Source organism: Talpa occidentalis, unplaced genomic scaffold, assembly GCF_014898055.3.
Source record: "Talpa occidentalis isolate TD23 unplaced genomic scaffold, MPIMG_talOcc4v2.1 talOcc4.17, whole genome shotgun sequence".
Lineage (NCBI taxonomy): Eukaryota > Metazoa > Chordata > Mammalia > Eulipotyphla > Talpidae > Talpa > Talpa occidentalis.
This window is the reverse complement of record NW_023601754.1, coordinates 58,823,868-58,842,962: the sequence shown is the minus strand read 5'-3', so window position 1 is coordinate 58,842,962 and position 19,095 is coordinate 58,823,868. Positions and strand designations below refer to the sequence as shown.

The window sequence follows — 19,095 nt, the reverse complement described above, 5'->3', positions numbered from 1 at the left end:
TGGGGTGATATTTTTCCTCAAACTTTATGGATTGGTTTTATGTTTAAGACTCACATTGCCCCGTTTCTCCAGAACAATAATTTTCTTTCTACTCCTTGCGTGAGTGCCCACTTGATTCCTCCCGTGCGCCTGGCTTCGGGTGCCCTGCAAACTTTCTGCTTGATCTTATTTTGCTGCTGCAGCATTAGCCCTAGAACCTTATCTCCACCCTTCTGTTGTCCAGGTCACCAGATAGTTCGTGGGGGAAACTTGAACTCAGTTTATTAGACATGTGGTTTCATCTCTTACCATTTGGCTTCTTCCTGAGGTAGCCTTCTCGCTAACAATAATCCCCATTTGGAATGAACTGAGTAGAACATGCTAGTTGTGTATAGTTGTTGATCTTTTATTGAACTGTCAATGAGCGAAGGGGAGGGTGTCGACTCTCCTGTTGAGATGGAGACTAATGAAAATGCAGGTGTGAAGCCAACTTCCACAGGAAATTCCATCGCAAGCAGGTTAGATCTCTCTGGGGAAGCTTGGAATTTATTAATATATGCTCCAGGGGAAGCTTGGAATTTATTAATATATGCTCCAGCGAACCTCCAGATTTTCCCCATCATGGACAACGTAACTGCCAGCTCCTGGAAAGGAAGACGACAGAGAACTGGGTCAAATAACCAAATCACGGAGAGCGATTTCCCAACTCTTTGGCACATCCCCCACCAAAGCCCACCCCTGATGCTCTGGGCACCCCCCCTTACCTTGGGCCAGTGGTTTATTGTCACTCAGAAGTTTCCAGTAGGTTCTGTCATTAGTGTTGGCACTTATGCCCTGAACAGAGTTGATATAGGGGCCATACGATGTCTCCACCGTTGTGAAACTGTGAGGGGAGTGCAAGGGTTACAGAACTTAGAGCTTGCAAAGGCAACTCTCCATGGGCGTTTCTCCATCTTGATCATAAAAATGCAAATTTCCTGGCCCTACCCCCAAGTACTTTGATTCTGAAGATCTGGGCTGGGACCCAGAAGCTGCATGAGTGAATTACAAATATTTCAGGGGGCTCTGAGGCAGCCACCCCACCTTCCAGGCTCAATTACAGAAAAGATGACCCTGGTTTCTGCCCTCGCCTCTGGCCGTAGATTCTTGGCAGTCAGCAGCTTCCTGTCTGCAAGGGAGTGACTGTGGAGACGGGAGTGTTATGCTGGTGTCTTCGGGGTACCCTAAGTTAGTGGGTTTTCCCTGATCCAGGGGGAACAGGAAAGAATAATTTCACATCTCATGTTTGTTTATTAAAAAGGGACATGGCTCATGTTTGTTTCATATTTCTCTACCTTCCTGGAAGTCCCCGAAAACAACCTTTATAATTATAATCACATATAAGATACATATATTCCATATATATCTCCCATACTAAATGGAATATATATTATATAAATATATTCCACATATATGGATTCCATATAGACTATATATGTGGACATTCTCTATATATGGATGTATGTTATATATCTATGTATCCAAATATATATATTCCACACACATAATTTTCTCTTTGGCATCTAACATCATGTTATTAGACACAATAAATAATTGTCAATTAGACCAAAGGATTCAAATAAACCATACCCTTCAGGGGCAAAGCCAATAATTTCAATGTTAATACTTGACCTCTCTAGGTCAGGGAACCTTAGTCGAGGGGTATATGAATCTCCTGAAAGGGGGGCATGGAGAAGCGCCGGCGTGTTTTGTGAAGCCTCTGGTTTGAATGACAATCTTTGGGTATATATTCATTTTTCTGAGATGAGCATCCATCACCCTCATCTGATTCTCAAAGGGATCAGTGATTCAAAAATAGTCAAGTGCCATTACTGTAGATCCAGAATACCTGATGTAAGAGGTTCTAGCCACTTAAGGAGTATTTAATGAAAGGGACTTATTTATCCACTAAGTGAATGTTAATTTCATACCTACTTTGTGCTAGAAGATGAAAGGTCTCACCTCCTTCTTTTAACCCCTGCTGTAATAGACGGGTGGCTAGCAAAGGTATGGATTAAGAAATATTTTAAAACTTCCTTGTTTTCAGGAGCAGATGAGTTCTTACTAAGTCTTTCAAAAGCACATCAAGCACCTTAACCTTATTTATGGACAGACATACCGAAATGCAGTCTTGTTTATCTTCTGAGCTGCCTCCATCACATCTAGGAAGACAGAACCATCGGGCACGGTGACATTAATGGAATAGGGTTTATTGATTCTCACACAGTAATGGACTAAGATACTTGAGGGTGAATTAGTAGGTGTCACAGATTTGGGCCCCTGTGTGATGTTGAAGTTACCTGTCAAAGATGGAAAAGCAGAGAGAAATGATATTCCGAACAATACACATGACCTTAGAATCTGCACACTGATCTAACACTTATCCCAGGACCGTTTTCCTTTATGCGAAGAGAATTTACTGCAAGGAACAAGTATCACCAACCCAGGGGCAGGTCTTTCCTGTGACTAAAGCAGAAATGAAAACTAGGGGCAGCTGACTGCTTGTGTTTGATTCAATTTCCGGCTGTTGAAACAATTCACTTACTCCTTGTTCCTCTCACAGAGGTGCCTGATTCATTTATTTATTTTGCTTTGGTTCACGGTACTTCTTTCTACCACCCCCTTATTTATTTATTTAAAATATTTATTTATTTATTTATACAAGCACTGGGTACAGTCAGAAGCGCAGGAGGGTGAGAGGATTCACGAGAGCCAGAGCGGGGAGCAGAGCAGGCAGAAGGACCGAAGTACACTGCTGAGGGGAGCAGCGGGCGGCAGGGGAGGTCTGTGCGCCGTGTGGGACCCTTGCCTGGTGGCCGGGGAGCAGCCGGGGATTGAACCAGCGCTGCAGAGGCTGCGGGCAGCTTTGCAACCCAGCGCTCAACCACTGCGCCACCGGGGAGGCCCCCCCCCTTTTTGTTTTTGCACAAAATCATTTTTTTGTACAATTAGTGACTTTATAACTGCTAAATCAACTGGGTCCTTTTTAGCCCCTATCTTACTCCATCTCTCTTTCTTTTAATTGACGTAACTTTGCATTATAACAGTACAGGAGTTACAGGTGGGCATCATTAAAAATCATTGTGCATGTACTACATTAACCAACCACTTCAGGCCCAGTTTTGTCCTTCACCTGACCTATCTAACTCTTTTAACCCGATTGAAAACATGTTAAGTGCCATCACTGTCCTAATCATTTTACATGGATCATCTTACTCAGCCCTTACAAAACTCTGCTAGATACAGTTGTCACTCTAATTTAATTACATTCAAAACCTGAAGTCTAGAGGTGAAACGTTTGGTCCACGGTCTCTAAACTCATAATTGAACCAGGAATGAATGAGATAGAAAAAAAAATCTTCTTTAAACCTAATTGCAAAATCAATTGTTTGAAGAAAGACTTTCCATTCTTCTTATAACACGGCTGTGTTCCTCCCACACAGATGTCCTGTTTCCCTGAGAGATCACACATTGCGCTTAATGGAAAGCCAGAGGCGCTGTGTTGTGTCCAGAGCAGGAAGGATGAGCACAATGTCCCCTAACCCGCGTTCAGAAGGTGCCCCCTTGCAGCCAGCCCTCACTGAGCCAACTAAAGATCAAATCTTTAGGCGATTATTATCGCTGCTTCCCGAGGGAGGAGTGAATCCTGTCTGGGAACTGCTAGACTGTGGAGGCTTTTTTTTTTTTAATATTTATTTATTTATACAAGCACTGGGTACAGTCAGAAGCGCGGGAAGGTGAGAGAATTCACCAGAGTCAGAGCGGGGAGCAGAGCAGACAGATGGACGAAGTACACTGCTGAGGGGAGCAGCAGGCGGCAGGAGAGGTCTGCGCGCCATGTGGGACCCTCCCCGCCGGCCGGGGATCTAACCGGTGCTGCAGAGGCTGCGGGCAGCTTCGCAACCCAGCGCTCAACCGCTGCACCACCAGGAGAGGCCCTAGACTGTGGAGGTTTATCTGGTCCCTTTGGGCCTCTAGGACACAAGCTCACAGGCTTCGGGTGTGGTGCCGAGAGACAACATAGCTTGCCCTTCAGTGCTGTACCTGAGCCGTAGACACAGGGAGAGTCTTCGTTCACCTCCAGGTAGGTCTTTCCCACCAGGGCGGGCAGCACCTGGGCGGCAGCAGTCGGAATACTGAACGCTCCCTGATCAATTTCCTTGAGCACCGTGTTCCGAGTGGGCTGACATTTCCATTTACTTTTCTTGTAAGAGTTTGATGAGACGAAGAGAGCCTAGTGAGAGGGAGAATGAATGAGAGACTTCAAATAAGGGCCAAGCCCACATCTAATTAATTCAGTAAGTATTTATTGAACACTGACTCGGGCACAGGCGTCAGAGACAAGGAAGCTCCCCAGCCTGCCCTCAGGAAGTGCATTGGCTAGTCTGGGTGGGGAGGTGGGGCCTTGCTCAATAACACCAGCCGCACTAGCTCCCAGGGAACAGGCCTCCTCTGCGCTTACTTTTGTATCCCTGACACCACACAACGCTCTGCAGTGGTAGAGGAGGCGTTCAGTAAATATTAACAAAGTCTTCTAAGAAGACTGTCCTAAGAGAGGCATCCGGTGATATGACCCTTCAGGGAGGAAGCCCTCGTACACACTGAGTGAGGCTGAGGAAGCTTCAAGAAGGTGGTAGGAGATGACCTTGGTGTGCGTCCACTTAGGCTGTCCTGCAGGAGGGGCGCTGTGCTGACAGGGATCATGCAACCACGGCGCTGAGGTAGGGGTGCAAGTCGCTCTGGACCCTGCTGTGTATTCACAGCACCGCCAGGACTTCTCCACGAGGCCAAGGCCAGGCTCCTCCCCTAAATTTCTGTACTAACTGGCTGGTGTGGGGCTAAATGTTAGTGTTTTGAGAAAGCTTCTCTAGGTGATCAAATGTGTGGCCAGATCAGGAAACTGTTGTTGTCTGCCAAGTCCACACTCAGGAAGGCAGACAACACGAATAGCAACAGGAATGGAGTCTTGTAAGGGCAGAACTGGGCACAGTGCAGGTTTTCTGATCCCATGCAGACCGGGTAAAGGAGGAGTCAGAGTTCTCAGTAGTTTTGCAGGTTTTTTATTGGGGTTCACCAGGCATATGGCAGGCAGGGGTGCTGGCTGGGGGGCTGGGAGGCTGGCAGGCCTCCCAGCCCCCAGCAAGTCTTTACTCTATCTGGGCTCTCTGGCGTTCTCTGCTTCTGCTTCAGCTTCTCCTTCAGGTTCTGCTGCTGCTGCTGGGGCTGTTGGCGTCCCCCCCGTGACGCCGCCCTTAAAAGCACAGTCTTAGCTCAGCTGAATCCTATCTACCTATGCCCACACCCTACTCCAGGTGCCCGCCATCAGGCATGCATTCAGGACAAGGATCCATCATCTATCCTGATGGCGGAAGGGCAGAAAAGCCTGATATTTTCTTTACCCTACAGTCCACCCCCTCAGGGTTTTCTGCCACACAGTCTATACATACATATACAATTTTCTAAGCAAACAAACAATGCAGCCATGGCCCACAAAAGCAAATACATCAAATAACAAAATACAACATAACAAAATACAACAGAACACAAATAAGTCCAGGCAGGGCACCAACCAAGTGCAAAAGACAATTATTGGTACCAGCAGATGAGCCACCAAATCTGCTGCCGAAGGCACTGCTCATACGAGGGAGGGGAAATCACACACGGCATCTGCTATAACACACCAGGAGCCGTCAGGCTTCCTGGCCTTCTCTGGCTGTAGTCTCGGCTACAAGGCACACACAGCATCCACCCCCAGGATGCACTAGCTCTGGGATTGGCAATTTTATTCTGTTGGGGGTAATCGCCAACCCTCAGGGTTTCTGTCTGCAGTCGCTCCAACACTCGGCCTTCATGGCCACCCATGCGACTCACAGACCCCTGCTCTCAAGCCAACCCACTGCACAAGCACATGGGTTGGGGATCCAAACTTTGCATTTGGCTTGGGCTCCACCCCAAGCCACATTCCCCACCCATCCCCCAAGGACGGGCTCCTCAGCTCCTCACCCTCACTCAAGAATGAGCAGGGCATCACCCACAGGTGATTTTACGAGACTCACAGGGCTTCAGCATACCCAGGCTGCTTAACAGCCGCTTTAGGGCTTCTCAACTTAGCATCAGTACCAGCTTTTGCCACCTTAGTTGGCTTTTCTCCTCCACCTGGCCACTGGGCATACACAGGCTGCTTTTGGCCATCTAGGCCCACTGGCCACCCCCAGATTCTCAAAAAATAAACATAACCTGCTAAGGTCCTCCGCCTTCTGGCGGGATTGTCAGTCCAAAATCATCAGTTCATCAGTCTATCAGTCCATTGGCCTCTCCCTGCTTCAGCAATGGCCTGCTGCCTCAGGGGTCATTGGCTGGTCCTTTCCGGTGTCGTTGGCTGGTCCTATCCGGTGTCGTTGGCTGGTCCTTTCCGGTGTCGTTGGCTGGTCCTTTCTGGTGTCGTTGGCTGGTCCTTTCGGGCGTCTCCTTCACGCCAGGTCTCATCCTGTAGCTCGTGGATGTATCCATCTTCTATACCGCCATGGTGCCTCCAGCGTCGTCACAGGCAAAGTCTGCTCTCTTTAGTCCCTCCAGGTCTTCGGAGGGCTCCAATACCCGTCTGCATGGATCCTGCCGACTACGCCAATTGTAAGGGCAGAACTGGGCACAGTGCAGGTTTTCTGATCCCATGCAGACCGGGTAAAGGAGGAGTCAGAGTTCTCAGTAGTTTTGCAGGTTTTTTATTGGGGTTCACCAGGCATATGGCAGGCAGGGGTGCTGGCTGGGGGGCTGGGAGGCTGGCAGGCCTCCCAGCCCCCAGCAAGTCTTTACTCTATCTGGGCTCTCTGGCGTTCTCTGCTTCTGCTTCAGCTTCTCCTTCAGGTTCTGCTGCTGCTGCTGGGGCTGTTGGCGTCCCCCCCGTGACGCCGCCCTTAAAAGCACAGTCTTAGCTCAGCTGAATCCTATCTACCTATGCCCACACCCTACTCCAGGTGCCCGCCATCAGGCATGCATTCAGGACAAGGATCCATCATCTATCCTGATGGCGGAAGGGCAGAAAAGCCTGATATTTTCTTTACCCTACAAGTCTCCGCTTTCATCCCCAGCTTCGTCTTGTAATTGTCCCAAGGACGCGAGGCCCCTATTCTGACCTGCGGAATGCATCCATCTTCCTGAAGCATCCAGAGTGCTTTCCCTTAGATCCTCACTCTGAGTAAACCTGACGAACCCCTATTTGTCCTGAAGACTTGATTTTTCTGTAAAGCTTCCTTCAACTCTTTTGTGTCTATTTCCTAGAGTTATTTCTTAGAATTAAGTTAAATTTCCTAGGGTAAATGTAGGAATAGTGTCCCAAACCTCAAGGACCAACTGCATGCCAGTGCGGTGCTGGCCGGTGTGAGGGCAACTGTCTGGCCTCCACCCCATCAGCACCACTTCCCGGCACTGTCCCATCCGGAAAGTTACTGACACTCTGAGACTCACACTCTTCCTCTGGGAAATGAAGTGATCATTCTCTCTTCACTGGGTTTGCGTGCCTTAGTGCGTTAACATCGCTAAATACTCACGGCTGTTACTTGCCACTTTATTGCTCCCAACAGTAATCTAATTTGGGAGGTAAGAGGACCGCACAGAATAGTGGAATCTGGTAAGGTGTGAAAACGCGTGTGGTAGAGCAAGGTAGGTTGCAGTAGCGTCTTGAATTCTTAAGTTATAATCAGGAGAAGCTTCATAGAAACTTTGGATCCGGAAAGTACAGTCTGAAGGGGAGGATACATTTCAGCCAGGGGAGGGGAATCCTATGAGGACAATCAGAGTGCATGGAGGAAACAGGCTGGCTAAGAAGACCTTGGAGGCCAGCAATTAAGGGTCAAGAAATAACAGAACATGGTGGGGGGTAGAGGAGGAGCAGGTGTGAAAGGGAACATTTGAAAAGGTTTGAACCTGCAACCCCTAAAACAAATACAGTTGTGTAAACCAGCTTTACTCAATAAACATACTTGGAGGAAATAAAATGAAACTCAAAAGGGGGGGTGTTCTGCTCTCTTCCGTGACCCTCTTCCATCCCGTTCACCTCTGACTCACCTGCATGGCTTCTCCTGTGCTGAAGATGTTTCCAATGAGACCATTTTCCTTTTTCTCAGACAGGATTTTTTCTACCAGTGACTTTATATGGTTGCTGATACTGTCTAGATACTCTTTATCTGTCTCTCTCTGCCCGTTCATTACACTCCTCTTCACACAGGTCAGAGCCAGGACAGCCACTGCCCCGGTATCTGTCAGGAAACAAAACCTCGGTGAGAGGGTGGCCTACCCTTCCTGCTTACCTGTGACGGAGGGTCTTCCTGGCCTGTGGGGCCACCAATGTTAAAGCAGGTACATTTGCAGGCAAACTGGGATGGCTGGTCCTGCTAGCTGATGAATGGAGAGAAGTATTTCCAGAGATTTCCAATACCAGCCACTCAGATATTTCTAGATTCTTTCCCTTTGCTGAGTTTCCGTGTACCTTGTACTCAGTACCGCATGTCTTGCTCATGGAAACATATGGATTGCAGATGCATACACATGGGCACTTTTCTGCTTTTACATCTTAGTTGCTCTCATCTTTCAGCCATATTGGTAAAGAATAGGAGATAAACCAGTAAAAAAATGTCCATGTAAATTTCTGAGGGTTCAATGAGAATGATTAGAAAATAGCTCATACAGAATTCTTTTCCCATAAACCTCCTTTTCCAGAAGGGCAAAAATGACTGGAAGAAGGGATTTGGTTCCCCCGCGTGGGTGTCTTTCCTCTCTCATAGTGATAAGTGTACGAGAAATCTCACACAATCTCCTTACTACCCAGAGACACTCAATGGTGACTTGCCTGGAGCTTTTTGGAGAAAGGTGAAGCTATGCATTTGGATTCTGGATCCTTAGGGGCTAAGTGCAATACTAGCTGTCTAGAGGGGACTTGTTTTTGGACATGTAAGCTGACCCAGCAGAACATTTCTGGTCCTTCTCCTTTGTAAATATGCTCTGTGTTGATGAAAATATGTCACTGGAGAGGTTGAGTTGTTTAAGTAAACCTATGCATCCAAATGATTCCCATAAATCAGAGAAAGCAGCAACATTCAGAAAAATGAATTTGACTGCACTGTGTTTCTCTAATGCTTATACTTCCTAAGATGTCTTATATGAAGATTCTCATGCTTGAACTTCATTTGAGAGATGGGAAAATGAAAGCCAAGAGTTAACATGCACTGTTACCTAACTCAGAGCAGAGCTGGCACAGGACCGGGTCTTTCCACTGTACTAGAATCAGGTTTAAATGTCACCCAATAGTCATTCTTCATGAAAAGAAAATTCTCTTCTGAGGAGGCAAGGGTGAAGAGGATAGAAAAAAAAAGTCTATATACTTTCTGGTAGGAAAACTCAAAGAGCAGAGCTATTGGGGACTGTGTCCTCCATCCCGAAGGAATTGGGGTAAATGACTCACCTACTGAAAACTGACCACCAAAATAATAGTTTTTATTGTCAGGAGCAAAGAGTTGTGAAACTTTGGTGATTGAGTAGTTCCCGTGGAACAGACACAAGGTCAAAAGATCCAGGCTCAGCTGATAGTAGCTAGTCAGTGGGTTGCCATCGTGTGCTTCTGCGAAGAGAAAAGAAATGCTTTTCTTATAGAAATGGTATGGAGTAATACAATTTTAATCTATTCCTATTTATTTTACTCCCATTTCTTTACATTTAAGGAGAAGTGAGCAAAAGATGAGTTCATTCATAGAATCTGAAAATCTGAGACACTTAAAGACTCAAAGGCCACCCAACTCAACTCCATCCATTTCATAATGGAGCGCACCCAGGACTAAGGAGATTGGAATACTAGCCACGTTTCCTGTGGTTACAGAACTAGGACTAGCACAGAGATGTCCTACCTCCAGGTCCCTTGCCCTTTCAATAGCCATGTGCTGAAACTAGAAGCATGGACAGGAGGCCATCCTGAAGGAAGGTGGGATGGAGACACTTAATGAGTCACAGGAGAAATGTGGAATGGGAATTGAAAAAAACAATGTGCCTCGCTGGCAACCCCCATGGCAAACCTAAAGAAATGTGGACACCTTCAGCTCTTACTTTGGTACTTGGGACACAGTGTCTTGTATTGTTCAGCTATTTCTGCTGTAATTCTTTGTCTAGAAACTGAGCTCTCTCGGAGGACAAGAGAGTTGTGTCGTGTGTGTATGTGTGCATGTGTGATCATTTGTAAAGCAGGTCCTGATGCAGGGTTGATGCCTGAAAAGAAATTCCAAGGCTGAACGAGGGAAGGAGGAAAAATGTTGTGCAAGGATGTAGTGGGATGAGTGGAATGAAGGAGAGTAGGAAAGTGGGGCGGGGTGTTTCATGTAACTCTGGATCATTGGAGGCGAGTACTCGGTTGTCCAAGGTCTCTGACCATTTGATTCTCACCCATGTTTTCGATTTCTGCTTGGAATTTCTTTTCCAGCTGTTCAACTAGTTGAGGATCATATCGATAAGCGTCATTGGGGTTTCGACATGCTCCCCAAGCCAGGATCATCACGGCAAGCTCTCCCGAAGCTAAAGTTGAGACTGAAAAGAAAAGTGTTCAAGGTTTGCAAGGTATGTGCTTGTGATATTTTTAACTTCTCCTCTTCTTTTTTTTTTAAATATATATTTTTAAATTAATTTATTTATACAAGCACTGGGTACAGCCAGATGCACAGGAGGGTGAGAGAATTCACCAGAGCCAGAGCCAGAGCAGGGAGCAGAGCAGGCAGACTGACGAAGTACACTGCTGAGGGGAGCAGCGGGCGGCAGGAGAGGTCTGTGCACCATGCGGGACCCTCCTCCGGTGGCCGGGAGCAGCCGGGGGTCGAACCGGCACAGCAGAGGCTGCGGGCAGCTTCGCAACCCAGCGCTCAACCGCTGTGCCACCGGGGAGGCCTGCTCCTCCTCTTCTTTGAGGTTCAGATTGCCTGCCATTTCTTCCTTCTCTTTGACGCTATACTAATATTTTATTGTTCCCTTCTTCACCGCCAAAGCAGTGGCTCTTCTAGCAGTGTTATATAAATGCAAGAGAGATCCTAGGTTTTTCCATGACATCATGAGATAGCTTTGGAATCATGCAATCCTTACAGAAAAATGAAAAAGAAGGAAAAGTAGATAAATAATAAGTCTGTGGGTTTTCTTTCCCTTTGTGGCTGACGCTTGCCAGGATGGTAATAATTGACTTGTAATCTTTGCCTTGTGTCGTAACTTTGCCTTGAGTCAGATTTTTAACCTAACAGTTCTTACGATAATATCATGAGATACTTAGGGGTGGTTTCATCTGCCTCCCCCCCCCCGCCCGCGCCATATTAGTTAGAAAGATGAAGCTCAGCACTGACATGAAAGGTTCAGGTGCAACTGGGACTCAAACCCAGTTCGAATCTCTTCGTTTTATGGCTGCCTCTCTGTCATCAGCTTTCTTAGTTTTGTGGTCCTTATCCCTGTGTGGTTGTGAACTCAGCGGGTTTATATAACAGAATTAATGGACAAAAGTGGACACTTTCTTTTGCTTTTCCTTTTCGAAGGAAAATGGTTTTCAGGACGCAGACAAGTAAGTTCTAGCTCTAGCATAAATGGCTCGAGAGTGGTGTCTGAGGTGCCTTGCTGTCACTGCACACTTTGTCTAGCCAGGAACGATGTAGCAGGGATACTTTGGACACCCAATTTTTAGGACCCTCGGAGACAATATTTCTAGATAGGCAAGTCTTTCCCTAAATCTTCCAGAGAAGACAGGTACTCACTGTTCCTGTCCACGTTGTCTTTGACTTGTTGGATCAGCTCTTGATCTAGGCTTTGGTTCTGGATGCCGGCAAGTCTGAGTGACAGCAGGACATAAGCTGCTTGGACTCCTCTGGTATATTTGGAATTGACCATTGTGCTTATCAGAGGTTTTAGACGGAAGTAGTTTTCTTTGCTTACCTCTGGGGTAGGAGAGGGAGGAAATAAGAAACATACACTTATGAAACATTAAGGCTAGGAATTAAATTAACACTAAAATATGGGATGGGCGTAGGCCCAGCCAATAGTCACTGGCTGTGTTGCCGAAACATTACAAAGGTGGACTTGGAGTCCCTGCTATGCCAGGTATTACCCCTTTACCAACCAGCATGGAAGTGTTTTACTATTTAACAAGTGGTCCATGCTTGCCATTGTGTGCTGGCAGAGTGCCGTCCTGCCTAAGAGATCTACTATCATTCCCTAATTTTGAATATGAGACCTCGAGAGGGTGTCCTTAAAGAAACTGCAGTGATGGAGACCACTAAAGACACATTTGCTAATCCCCACTCTTTTGCCCTTTCTACTTCCTGGATTCAGTTTTCTTCATCTTTTTCTAACATAATTGGGTTAATACCAGGGGAAAGAAGGCAAAAGTTCTGTTTGGTTAGTGATTGATCTCAGTGCTGCATTGTTTGATTGCCATTACTTTACAGACACACCCTTTGAAAAACCTTCCAGTTTTTACCTACGTGTCCAAGTCCCAGGGGCAATGATGGGAGGAAGTCACATTATACTGTGGAAGTAAAGAGAGAATCCATAGTCCCCTCACCCCCATAACTGGAGAAGAATAAGGAGAACTAGTTACCATTTAACATATTTTTAAATATCCTTTGCCCACAATCCCAACCCCCCCCAAATACTACCCATCTCCAGATTGTCTCGTAAGCTAATGGAATAGTGAGGCCTGAGTCTTGGGTTCGAGTAGACCAGGCTCGATTTTGTACTCCTTGATTTAGTATCATGATTAAATATGTAACTTTCCTAGGCTTCAGTTTCTTCAATCTAAAATTGCAAATACTGGCATCTACTTCACAGATATTAGACAAGAAAGAGCTTGATAAACTTTAAAATACTGTATATATTATTACTTCTAGCTCAATTGGATTTCTGTCACTATATTTAAGTGAATTTTGGATATGTGATTTCTCTTGTCCTTCTTTTTCCACATAAGAAGTCAAGAAGTTCAGAGTAAATGATTGTAGAAGGCCATGGTTTGTCACAGGCAGTGTTGGGCAATTGTGAGTCACCCATTTAAGATGTTGTGGAAGGATTTGATTCAGTTGATTTTTTTGGCAATGAAATAGACCTTTTAGTTCCTGGTCAACAACTCAATCAGCTTCCTTGCCTAGTGAAGACAAGCTTAAATATTATTATTATTTTTTGACAATGAATTGAGCTTCACAGCCTCCATAATACCTCCCATCCCCATTCTCAGGATTCAACAGAGGAAATGACAGGACAGGGGGAAAAAAAAAAAAAAGATTTGGAAGAGTCTGTGCTTTCGCTGTGTGAGCACAGGTCTTCCTACTGCAGTATCATTTCCCATGGGCTACTGAGCACCAGAAGATGTAGTCACAGATGGTGATGCATGGTCATCTTCAGGCTGGTTTCAAGTTCAGTTGCAGGATAAAGACTTACAAAAGTAAGCTCACGTGCCTGAGGGTTATGCCAGACTTCAAGAAATCACCTGTTTCAGTCCCTCCCATTGTTACCCTCCATTTATAGATGAAGCTAAAAAATATTCGAAACACTGGATCATCCAACTTCTAATGGATCCGACTAAATCTAAGGCCAGTTTTTCTTTCCCCTATGTTAGCCCTTTTAAATAAAACCACACAACCTCTGGAGACAGTACCTGGAGGAGAGATGGTGGCACCTATACCTGCGCCCTGTGGGGAACATGTAAATTCTAATAAAAAAGCAATCTTCATTGAAAGGGATTATTAATGTTTTTTTTCCTGAGTATTTTCAAGGGATTAAACCAAAACCTATGGGTTAAACTTTAGAAAAGTAGATTGTATCTCATCATCAAAATCATTTGAAATGAAAAATTTCTGAGATCATCAATTTTCTGTCTTTGAAATGAACAGGAGTATTCACTTGGCAGGGATGCCGTAGCAGAGAGGGTCTGGGAAAAGGAAGAGTAGAGCACTGCCTGTGCTACCTCTTGGAACAACATACATGGTGGAACTTTCCTCACCATCTCCTGTCACCCTCTGCATTTCTCGGAGAATCTGACCACATGTCGAACTGGAGGAGGATCTTAACTCTACACAAAGCCCCCTGTCAGTAGCCTTCAGGAGATAAGCACATGAATAATTTTAACTCAAAGCATACTCACCACAGATCTCGCATAGTTGACTTGGAATAAGAAAAAACATGAGGAGCCCCACAAGGGGCAGCTGGTGTGACTGTCTCATCTCTCCAAGTGTGTTGGCATGGTCGGGGTTTGGCTGGCTATTTATTGGGTGCTGGGCAGAGCTTCTCCTTAGTTTGCCTTCCCGAAATGAGTATTGAGCAATGTCAGGAGGTGTAGTCAGGTACATCCGTCCAAGTAATGTGATAAACCAGGAAGAAGACTTGAAAGGTTCGGTCAGGGAGAATGAGGAAATGATTTTCCTTTGTGTTCTATCCCAAACCTTCAGAATTTGCATTGCATGCTTGCCGTCAGCCTAATGAAAATAAATTAAGGTGAATTACTATTTTCAGTAATGTTTCATTCTTTCCATTGTACTTTGTTTATGCTCTAGTTATGTCTCCCGAGAGATTGCACTTAGTGGAGCAAGGATTTTCAACATATAAAATCGGAAGTGGAAGTTGTAAGACTGAAACTGAGCAGACAAGATTGAGAAACCTGGGATACAGGACGTCCTGTGGCACCGTGGTTTTTGACAATTTCCCCCTAAGATAGATGCACGAGGATTTCTGTGTGCAACTGAACTTGAAACCAGCCTGAAGATGACCATGCGGCACCATCTGTGACTACATCTTCTGGCGCTCAGTAGCCCATGGGAAAGGACTGACACTGCAGTAGGAAGACCTGTGCTCACACAGGATTTTCTAGGAGGAAAACCACAGGTAGATATAACAAATGTGGATTTTTTAACCTGTCATTTCTCAGACCTGCCATACGTCTTCCAAGAACATTAAAGAATACTAGTAATAGTACTAGTAATACTAGGCTTTAAACTCTTTTTCCTGGGTCACCAAAATGGCAGAATGGAAGGTGCCCCCGCCCCCACTCATATTGCGCCCCTACTCACAGCAACAATAATTTAGCAACCATCCACGGAGGAGGTTTCAAAACCCCAGTGAAGCCACCAAGAAGGGCCCTATTGAGGAAGGCACATCAAGAAGCCCTGTAGACATACAGGCTAAGGCACAGAATCTGCCAACCCTAATTTTCCTTCCTAGCATTTCCCCTGTTGAATACAGAAGGGCAGACGCACTGATCATGGTCCCAGTTATGTACCCAGAAAAAGCAAGTCTTTGACTCTGGGCTCTGAGTATTCAGTTTCATACCTACAGTGGCCTTTCAACCCCGTTATAACTCTGATTATTTGCTTTCTGGTTGAAGTCTTGATGGCTTCTATTGTACCTTAACACTTCATATTTTATTTCATTGGGGGTGGGGAAGGAAATATTTATTTTTCATTCATCTTTTGAATACTACCAGTATAATTGTTCAGGTTTAATTTAGTAGCAAACTTGATGAACACCCTTTCCAGGAGTTCACAATTTCAAGGCTAAGTTTCTAGTGAAGGTATTACGGTTATCAATTTAATATAAATGATTTTTTTAAAGGCTAAAACAGTTTAATCTCCAAAGAATAATATAACTGACCTAGACATTAGACTTGGTAATATAAGGATCTTCAGTACTACAACAGTCAAAGAGGAAGATTTTTTTTTTTTAAACATTCTACATTTTCTTTTTTTTTTTAAAGATTTATTTATTTATTTATACAAGCACTAGGGTACAGTCAGAAGCGCGGGAGGGTGAGAGAATTCACCAGAGCCAGAGGGGAGAGCAGAGCAGGCAGAAGGACCAAGTACACTGCTGAGGGGAGCAGCGGGCGGCAGGAGAGGTCTGCGCACCATGCGGGACCCTCCTCCGGTGGCTGGGGAGCAGCCAGGGATCGAACCGGCACTGCAGAGGTTGCGGGCATCTTCGCAACCCAGCGCTCAACCTGCTACGCCACCGGGGAGGCCCCAAAGAGGAAGATTTTAATTGAAGAACAGATAGGAGTGGAACAGGTGGTCCATCGTGGGTGCCCTAGACCGTAGAAAGGACAGGGAGCCAGAGACCGTGTAGAAAGTAGGAGAAAAGACAGTGAAGTGTGCACAGCAAAAAGTTTATTTGGAGCAAAGCAAGGCAGAAGCGGCAAAGCAAAGGCCTAGTTGCCAAGAGGGGACTGGAAAGGAAATGAGTTGAGATTAGTGGAATTCAGGAGGCTGCCTTTATCTGCAGGGGTTTTTTGGTATTGATCTTTATTCTTTCTTGTGTGTGTGTGTGTGTGTGTGTGTGTGTGTGAGGCGGAGTCGGTTCAATTTTTCTTTTTTTTTTGCAGCTGCTGTTTACTGGCCTTGAGCTATTGCTGCATTCTAGATGTTGGTGCTGCCATCTCCTCTCCCTGGGGCCCTCCTCCCTATCTCCCTGCACTTGTCTCCTGCTGCAGATGGAGCCTTCATTCCCTAACTAAGGAGCACCACAATTTTCTTCTACAACATGCATATCTTAGTCATTAACATGCTAGTATGAATAAGGCAGTGAATGTGCCAACCACTGGCATATAACAAGAGCAGTGAGGGGTGCTGGAGACCTGAGTGCAGGGGTGTCAGCCACAGCAGGGATCTTTCTCCAGGAGCTGCTGGGGTCATCGCCATAGCAGAAAACTCCATATTTTAAATATGAAGGCCATGAACAGGTACCTTTTGATCCTTGCTTGTTTCTCAGAGTTATCTCCCTGTTCTTGTTCATTACCCTCCAGCTTCACCATTTTCAGTTCAATCACTGTGCAAATTTCCTTCCTGCCTCAGGGTTTACTTGCAAGCTTGGTTTTCCGCTCATGAATCCCTTTCAGCTGCTGCTGCTTCCTATCCCCTCAAAAAGCCCGCTCAGCCTTCAGCTTAAATACCACTCCGCTAGGGACGTCCTGTCTGCACCCCAAGACCTGGACATGCCCCCCTGCAATCTGCTCTCCTGGCTGTACTTTCCTCTGTAGCATTTATGAGACCTGCAGCTAGTTACTTGCAGATTTCTTAAGTGTGTTCGTTGAATGTGCCAGATGGAGTTCCTCAGAGCTGTTCGGTGTTGTGTCTCCTACTGGGACATGCAAATACCTATTACATAAGAGGCCGTCAAATATTTGCTAAGCCACCTCAGATCCTTATGCCAAGTGATAAATTAATAACACATAGTGGTAGATAATCTTACTGGAATAAATATTAGAAGTTTATATGGGAGAAAGCTAGAAAATAAAATGCAGCAATTGAAGTGGTGGCCATCAGGACTGAGAGAATTCGGGATTAAAGCATCTGGGGCCTGGAGTCAAGGTCACCCAGTAATTAGCATGTTTTAGTCACCTATTCAGCTACTCATTATCAAATCAAGCAGATCCACTTTGACATAATTTATACTCCTTTTGTTTACCTCTCTCTGGACTGATAAGTAAGAGTTAGTGTAACCCTAGTCATTTGCTGGACTTACTGAAGGTGAACATTGGGGAGTGAGCCAAGCACCAACATGGCTAGTAGGACCCAGATTTTTCAGGCTTCTGGGCAGAGAAGGACAAGGTCCTAAGGATTCCTAGGGAGAGCAGGAGACATGGCCCAGGGCAGGTGCTCCCCGTTGAGCACAGATGACCCCACTCTGTTCCTACTGAGAATGGGGACTCAGCAGGGTCCTAGTGGAGGCACAGTGACCGTAAATCTTTACAGAAGTTATAAACCAGCTGAAGACATGGGTACGTGAGATCTATTCTGTCCTATTTTGATAGACCATATGTGGAAGATAAAACACAAGAAATGAACAAGCAAGACGAAACAGAAAAGACTCTGACAATAGAATGGTGGTTACCAGAGCGGGAGGGGCATGGGAGGCGGGCACGTAGGGGGAAGGGGACCAACTATCTTATGGTGGGTGGAGACTAGGCTTTTGTTGGGTGTCATAATGTAGTATTTATAGATGTCAAATCATAGTATGTTGGGGCCTCCCCGGTGGCGCAGTGGTTGAGTGCTGGTTTGTGAAGCTGCCCGCAGCCTCCGCGGCGCCAGTTCAATCCCCGGCTGCTCCCCGGCCACCAGAGGAGGGTCCCGCATGGCGCGCAGACCTCTCCTGCCGCCCGCTGCTCCCCTCAGCAGTGTACTTCGGTCCCTCTGCCTGCTCTGCTCCCCGCTCTGGCTCTGGTGAATTCTCTAGCCCTCCCGCGCTTCTGACTGTACCCAGTGGTAGTATAAATAAATAAATAAAAAATAAAGCTTAAAAAAAAAAAAAAAAGAAATGTTTGAAAGGGTAAACTTTTTTTTTTTTTTAAGCTTGGTTTATTTATTTTCTTTTTTTTAATTTATACAAGCACTGGGTACAGTCAGAAGTGCGGGAGTGTGAGAGAATTCACCAGAGCCAGAGTAGAGAGCAGAACAGGCAGAAGGACCGAAGTACACTGCTGAGGGGAGCAGCGGGCGGCAGGAGAGGTCTGTGCGTCATGTGGGACCCTCGCAGGTGGCCGGGATCGGTGGCCGGGGATCGAACCAGCACTGCAGAGGCTGCGGGCAGTTTCGCAACCCAGCGCTCAACCGCTGCGCCACCAGGGAGGCCCTGAAAGGGTAAACTTTTAAAAAAAAAATCATAGTATGTTGCAAACCAATGTTACTTCAATGAAAATAATTTTAAAAATTATTTTGCTATTTTCTAGTCGATGAAAGAGTGGAGCAGATGCTCCAATATTGGTTAAATGAGTGAATGAAAGTTCATGCCAGACTCTTCTCCAGAAGGCCCCCTGTCTCCTTCTAAACTTAGACGCAGCGCCTTTTGCAGGGAGGACAGCTCACGACACCTGGTTTGGTTGTAAAGTCCCCAGATAAGCTAATATTCGTGTTTATTCTATGTTCCTGCCTGTGAGTGCTTGTGCATTTTGGGAAGGGGTGGACAGGGTGCTAGTCCTCACCGTGGGAAGAATGAACTAGAATGTGAAGGAAAACCCTGACTCTTGAACTTGAAGTTCTGCTTTGAGAGGTTGTCTTCCTGCAGAGTTCCTCACTGCAAAGAGCCAGCTCA

General features: G+C 45.9%; 1 protein-coding gene across 1 annotated transcript; it reads right to left on the bottom strand.

Annotated features, from left to right (window-relative positions):
* Positions 1-561: 561 nt before the first annotated feature.
* TCN1 (transcobalamin 1) lies at positions 562-14,240 on the bottom strand. The gene is made up of 9 exons (XM_037518298.2): positions 14,162-14,240; positions 11,784-11,963; positions 10,444-10,584; positions 9,476-9,631; positions 8,083-8,273; positions 4,063-4,252; positions 2,138-2,318; positions 744-862; positions 562-623 (listed from the first exon to the last, which is right to left on the bottom strand). The coding sequence occupies exons 1-9, from the start codon at positions 14,238-14,240 to the stop codon at positions 562-564; spliced, it is 1,299 nt and encodes a 432-aa protein (XP_037374195.1).
* Positions 14,241-19,095: the final 4,855 nt, after the last annotated feature.

What these genes read in the sequence shown, in the direction of transcription:
- TCN1 (XM_037518298.2), bottom strand. Translation starts at nt 14,240, where the DNA reads ATGAGACAGTCACACCAGCTGCCCCTTGTGGGGCTCCTCATGTTTTTT. An exon ending in GCACAGGAGAAGCCATGCAG is followed by an intron (nt 4,253 to 8,082) that starts GTGAGTCAGAGG and finishes CCCTCTCACTAG; the next exon opens with GCTCTCTTCGTCTCATCAAA. An exon ending in CAATAAACCACTGGCCCAAG is followed by an intron (nt 624 to 743) that starts GTAAGGGGGGGT and finishes CTTCCTTTCCAG; the next exon opens with GAGCTGGCAGTTACGTTGTC.